Source organism: Physeter macrocephalus, chromosome 2 (genome assembly GCF_002837175.3).
Source record: "Physeter macrocephalus isolate SW-GA chromosome 2, ASM283717v5, whole genome shotgun sequence".
NCBI lineage: Eukaryota > Metazoa > Chordata > Mammalia > Artiodactyla > Physeteridae > Physeter > Physeter macrocephalus.
The window spans coordinates 18,260,977-18,267,800 of record NC_041215.1 but is presented as its reverse complement, the minus strand read 5'-3'; the positions used below and the strand labels follow the sequence as shown (position 1 = coordinate 18,267,800).

Genomic DNA, 6,824 nt, shown 5'->3' with positions numbered 1-6,824 from the left:
GGATCTTCCCGGACCAGGGATCGAACCCATGTCCCCTGCACTGGCAGGCGGATTCTTAACCACTGCGCCATCAGGGAAGTCCCTCTCATTGGGGTTTTGATTTGCATTTCCCTAATGACCAGTGGTGTTGAGCATCTTCTCATGTGTTTATTGTCCATCTGTATATCTTCTGTGAAGAAATGTTTATTTAAGTGCTTTTCCCACTTTTTTTTTTTTTTTTTTTTGCCACGCACCTGGCTTGTGGGATCTTAGTTCCCCAACGAGGGATCAAACCCGGGCCCTCAGCAGTGAGAGCACGGAGTTCTAACCACTGGACCATCAGGGAATTCCGTCCCACTTTTTAATTGGGTTGTTTGTTTTGTTGTTGAGTTTTAGGAATTCTTTATATAGTCTAGAACATTAATCCCTTGTCAAATATGTGATTTGCAAAAATGTTCTCCCGGGGCTTCCCTGGTGGTCCAGTGGTTAAGACTCCACGCTTCGACTGCAGGGTGCGCAGGTTCAATCCCTGGTCGGGGAACTAAGATCCTGCATGCCCTGTGGTGTGGGCAAAAACAAGCAAACAAACAAACAAAAAAACTATTTAAAAAAATGTTCTCCCATTCTGTGGATTACCTTTTCACTCCCTGAATAGTGTCTTTTTATTTTTTTTAATTTATTTTTATTTTTTCTTTCTTTCTTTTTTTTTTTTTTTTTTTGGCTGCCAAGGTTGGGTCTTCATTGCTGCATGCCAGCTTTCTCTAGTTGCAGTGAGCAGGGGCTACTCTTCGTTGCGGCGCACGGGCTTCTCACTGCAGTGGCTTCTCGTTGTGGAGCATGGGCTTCAGTAGTTGTGGTGCTCGGGCTCAGTAGTTGTGGCGCTTGGCCTTAGTTGCTCTGCAGCATGTGGGATCTTCCCGGACCAGAGATCGAACCTGTGTCCCCTGCATTGGCAGGTGGATTCTTAACCACTCGATCACCCGGGAAGTCCTGAACATTGTTGGGATTTTGATAGGGATGGCATTGAATCTGTAGATTGCTTTGGGTAGTATGGACATCTTGACATTATTAAGTCTTCCAATCCATGAATATGGTATGTCTTTCCATTTATTTGTGTTTTTAATTTCTTTCAGCAACATTTTGTAGTTTTCAGTATACAGAGGTTTTGCCTCCTTGGTTAAGTTTATTCGTAAGTATCTTAATCATTCTGATGCTATGGTAAGTGGAATTGTTTTCATAATATCCTTTTTGGTTTGTTCATTGTTAAGGGCATAGAAAAGCAACTGACTTTTGTGTGTTGATTTTATATCCTGCAACTTGGCTAAATTCATTTATTAGTTGTATGAGTTTTGACACATGTAATCCCCACCACTGACTTCTTTCTCTTAGCAAAATTCATTTGAGAGTCATCCAAATTATTTTGTGTTTGAGTAGTTAAAAAGGAAACTGTTTCTTTCTACTTTTGCAGAAAACTTCTGACACAAAACATGTTTGGTTTTTTTCCCCACACCAACCCATTCTCCAATACTCTATGGACATTAACTGGGTGAACTTCAGTTTAATTCAATCTGACACTAACTGGAGTTCGTGCAGATCCCACAAATTAAGGGCTCAGTCCCACAAGACCTCCCCCACTTCAGATGTCAGTCTCAAATCCAGGTTGTCACCTGTGCTTTTGGGCGACCAGCTATAAATCAGAGGTACCTACAGCCCCCTCCTCTGGTTCGATAATTTGCTAGAATGGTTCACAGAACTCAGGAAACCAGTTTACTTACTAGATTGCTGGATGTTTTTTTAATTTTTTAAAATTTATTTTTTGTATTCCCCTCCTGGTTTATTTTAAAAGATACAACTCAGGAACAGCCAGATGGAAGCGATACATAGAAAAAGGAATTGGGGGAGGGACTTGGAGCTTCCCCAGGTGCGCCACCTTCCCAGCACCTTGATATGTTCAGCAACCCAGCAGCTCTCCAAACCGTGTCATTCAGGGATTTTGATGGTGGCTTCATTATGTAGCCACTATTGACTAAACCATTGGCCATTCCACTGGTGATTAACTCAGCCTCCAGTCCTGGTCCCTGAACTGGTCCAACCTCTCTAATCACATGGTTGGCTCTCCTGGCAACCAGCCTCCATCCGGAGGCTGTCCAGGAGTCCCTAGCAGTCAGTCATCTCATTAGCATACAAAAAGATACCTATTACTGTGGAGATTTCCAGGGTTTTAGGAACTGTGTGCCAGGAAACCAAGGCTGAGACCAAATATATATATTTATTCTTTCACAGTACTTATGGTCCCCGACTTATGATAGTTCGACTTATGATTTTTCAACTTCATAATGATGTGAAGGCAATATACATTCAGTAGAAACTGTACCTCAAATTTTGATATTTTCCTGGGTTACTAACATGTGGTCTGATTCTCTCTTGTGATCCTGGGCAGTGGCAGCAAGCTGCAGCTCCCAGCCAGCCACGCAATCATGAGGGCAAACAATTGATACACTTACAGCCGTTCTAGACCCATACAACCACAATGTAAGTGTTCTGAGCACATTTCAGGTAGGCTAGGCTACACTGTGATGTAGGTAGTTTAGGTGTATTAAATGCGTTTTCAGCTATTGATATTTTCAATTTATGGTGGGTTGATCAGGACATAACCCTGTCGTAAGTCAAGGAAGATCTGTAGTTCATGTTTGTGTTTTTCAAATTGCTGAATAGTATTTCATGGCATGGATCTGCTACAGTTTATCCATTCACCAGTTGACGCACACTTGATTTGGTTGTTTCTAGTTTTTGGTGACTATGAACAGAACTGCTATAAACATCAGTCAGCAGGTTTTTGAGTAGACGTATGTTTTTATTTATCTTGGGTAAATATATAGGAGTGGATTTGTTGGCTTGTACAATAAGCGTGTGTTTAATTTCATAAGAAACTGACCAACTGTCTTCCAGAGTGGCTGTACCATTTTGCATTCCCATCAGCAATGAATGGGAGTTCCAGTTACTCTGAATCCTTATCACCACTTGATATCTTGTCAGTTTTTGTTTGTTTAGCATCTAGTAGGTGTGAAGTGATAGTCCATGGTTTTAATTTGCATTTCCCTAAGGAGGAATGATGTTTCCTGTGCTGATTTGCCATCTGTATATCTTCTTTGGTGAACTGACCATACTTTTGCTCATTTTTTCACTGAGTTATTTGTCTTCTTATTATTGAGTTTTCAGAGTTCATTATGTACGCTGGCTACAAGTCCTTTGTCAGATATTTTCTCCCAGTCTATAGCTTGTCTTTTTATTCTCTTGACAGTGTCTTTTGCAGAGCAGTTTTCAATGTTTTTAAAATGTTTTTTTGTTTGTTTGTTTGTTTGTTTGTTTCTTGCTTTAAAAAGCTGTTTGCTTCCATGTCCTGCTATTGTAAATAGAGCTGCAATGAACATTGTGGTACATGACTCTTTTTTTTTTTTTTTTTGTGCTAGGCAGGCCTCTCACTGTTGTGGCCTCTCCCGTTGCGGAGCACAGGCTCCGGACGCACAGGCTCAGCGGCCATGGCTCACGGGCCCAGCCGCTCCGCGGCATGTGGGATCCTCCCGGACCGGGGCACGAACCCGTGTTCCCTGCATCGGCAGGCGGACTCTCAACCACTGCGCCACCAGGGAAGCCCTAAAACGTTTTTTGAAGTTTGTTTTTAAAAGAAGTTGGAATTTTTGACTATTTAAAATTTCTGGTTTCTTTCTTAAAATTGGAACATCTGGTTGGTCAGGGTCCCCAACTCCACTCTGCTTTTTATGTTGCCCGCCTGACCCCTGGAAACATTTGCTCTAATGGGAGGAATGTGCTCTGATGGGGGTCAAGTCAGCAGAGGGCAGCAGTTAACATTGTGGTCTGAGGAATCACAAGACTTGGGTTTGAATTCTGACCTCACCATGACCTTGCTGTGTGACGCAGAGCCAATCATTCTCCTCTCTGAACCTTAGTTTCTTCATCTGTAAAATGGAGGCAATGAAGTCCTTCCCCATTCCCTCACCCCAGGACTGGCCCGGAAAAAAGGCTCAATATATGGAAGTTGATATCACTGTCCTGGCCTAGGAGATTTCAGATTTATTTCTTGGCAGAGGGAACATTCAAATAAAATCTTAGGCTGATATTCAGTAGTAGGACCAGAAAGTGTGGGGGGGGTTCTATTTCTTCCCCCTACCCCCTTGTACCCACCAGAGCATTGCCTGAAGTCGGCTGACCAGTCTACTAACCCCCTCACTTTAAGAGTAACAGACCAGAGAAGGCAGTGACCTTCTTGAAGTCACACAGCATGTCACAGGCACACAGCTCCCCACTCTCATCCTCAAATCTTCATACTGATTGCCTTGCTGACTTCACTCCCCAAGTGGCATATATGGGGCTGATAGACTTATAGTTGCCAGTGTTTTCTGAGCTCTTTGTTAGGCACCATTCTGAGCGTTTTGCCTGTGTTAACACTGGTCACCCGGATGACCTGAGGCAGATGGTGGCTGTCCCCATTTTGTAGATGAGGAAACTGAAATTCCATCTTTCCCTCAAGTTACACAGCCGGGAAGTGGCACAGCCAGCTTTTCGCTGACTCATCCTGAGGGTCTGTCTTGCCAGTGCCACCAGGCTGTGTCCTGTCTCTATGTCATCTGTCTGTATTTCTGCTCAAGCCACACCAGTTTCCTTGCTGGTCCTCCAACAAAAACCAAATCCTGCCACCGGGCCTTTGCACTTGCTGTTTCCTCACCCTGGAGTACTTTCTCCTACCTCCTGACCTGTGGCCTACACCTTCTCATCTTTCAGGCCCTGCTCCTGAAAGATATCCTGGAGATATCACTTCCTCAGAGAGGCCTGTCTCAACCATATCAGCTAAAATCACCTCTCCAGTCACCCACCTCGTTTTAATTCTCTGCATGGCAGTCCGTATATTCATTCATTCACTCATACATTGATTCATGCGATAGACATCTATTGGAAATCTGCTGCGTGCCAGGCCATGTTCTTGGCCTAAAATATACAGTAGTGAACAAAGCAGACAAAAGTCCTTGCCCTGCAGAGCTTAGTTCTAGAAGGGAAGGCAAACAGTGAAGAGTAAAATATAGAATGTGTCAGGTAAGTAGTATTTATTTTAAGGAAGAGAAATGTGAAATATAAGGGCAGGGGTTGACATTTTAGATGGGTTGGTCAGGAGAGGCCTTCCTGAGGAGGCGACATTTGAGAAGGGGCCTGAAGGAGGTGAAGGAGGAGCTAATGGAGATCTGGGCAAGGGATCTTACAAAGGCCCTGAGGCAGGAATCTATCTGGAATGTTAAGGAACAGTAAGGCGGCCATTATGGCTGGAGCAGAGTAGTGAGGGGTAGACTGGGAGGTCGTGGGGCAGGGTCTGTGGGCACAGCAAGGACTTTGGCTTTTGTTTTGAGTGAGCTGGGAGCCATAGAAGGTTCTGAGCAGAGGAGCAATGTGACCTGACTCAGGTGTTTACAGGCGCCCTCTGGCCACTGTAGGAGAGCAGACTGAGGGGCAAAGTCAGGAGCTGGGGACCAGGGCAGAGGCGAATGTACTGGTCCAGGCAAGTGATAAGGTGGGGCTGGCCGAGGAAGGGGTGCAAAGCGAACAGATTCTGAACAAATTTGGTTGATTTGAGGTGCAAAGGAAAAAACAGAGCCAAGGAAGACTCCATGACTTTTGGGGTGTGCGTTGCTGCTAGGTTAACCTGTTGATAGTCTAGCCCTCCTCGTGTCATCTCTGTGAGGGCAGATCATGGTCTGTCTTGGTCCCTGCTGTGTCTCCAGCTCCTGCAACAGGACCTGTCCCACAAAGGCGCTCAGTCACTGATCTCTGTCATTTCCTGTCTCCCATCTCTTTTGGGGTGCCTGTCTCTCTGCCAGGAATTTCCTTGGTCCCCTTATTACTCTTGACCCACCCCCCCAATGCCATCTCAGCCCCCCTGACCCCTCTTCCTGCCCGCCCCTTGCAGCTTGGAGGCAGAGAATGGGCCGACGCCATCGCCAGGCCGCAGCCCCCTGGACTCGCAGGCGAGCCCGGGACTCGTGCTACACGCTGGGGCGGCCACCAGCCAGCGCCGAGAATCCTTTCTTTACCGCTCAGACAGCGACTATGACATGTCACCCAAGACCATGTCCCGGAACTCGTCGGTCACCAGCGAGGCGTGAGCACCCCCGATCCCTACCCACCAGCTCTTCCAGGCCTGGCCCCAGCACGAGCTGCCCTTCCCAGCAAGGAGGGGGACACTGCCCAAGTCCCTGTCCACCTGCACACCCGTCCTCCCTAGTGAAAAGTAAACAGCACCCTTATCCCCTGTCGAGGGCTCAGTCCCTCTGTAGCATGTCCACCCAGTGGCGTATGAGCGCCCACTCTGTCTCTACGCCCTGCCCAGCCACGCTGAACCCCTGCCTGAGGCCCAGCCCGGACTCAAGTCCATATGGTCCCCGCCTACCCAACCTGCCCAAGCCCACTCCTACCCCTTGGTTTTTGGGGACCTGGCCCACCTCATCCCATCTCTCCAGCAGGAAGGGAGCCCCTCCTGGCCACCTCTTCCTTCCAGTATGTCCACCTTGGCTGACCCCCTCTTCCTCCCCCACTCCGGGCTTCCCAAAGCCAGCCCCCTTTATCATGACCACCTGTGGAGGTGTGAGCACTCCTGATCTCTTCAGCCCCCTTCCCTCTCACACAGTCCTCCAGCCCTGCCCCTACCCATCGAGGCATCCATCTCACCTCCCCGTGGCTCCTTCCGGCCCTCCGCCCCCTCCCCGCCACTGGTCTCCCCAAGCCCAGCCCCTATGGTGTGTTCATCGCCCTCCTTTTGTCTCTGCTCCCACCACCACCCC

The 6,824-nt window shown here is 47.3% G+C and overlaps 1 protein-coding gene across 1 annotated transcript in view; it reads left to right on the top strand.

Moving 5' to 3' along the window:
- Positions 1-3,482: 3,482 nt before the first annotated feature.
- Positions 3,483-6,824, top strand: part of LOC102986245 (cAMP-specific 3',5'-cyclic phosphodiesterase 4A) — a 16,540-nt gene continuing 13,198 nt past the window's right edge. The window contains exon 1 of the mRNA XM_028499621.2: positions 3,483-6,145. Within this exon, the coding sequence (XP_028355422.1) occupies positions 6,099-6,145 (47 nt within the window). The 5' untranslated portion in view covers positions 3,483-6,098. The remainder of the gene's footprint in view (positions 6,146-6,824) is intronic.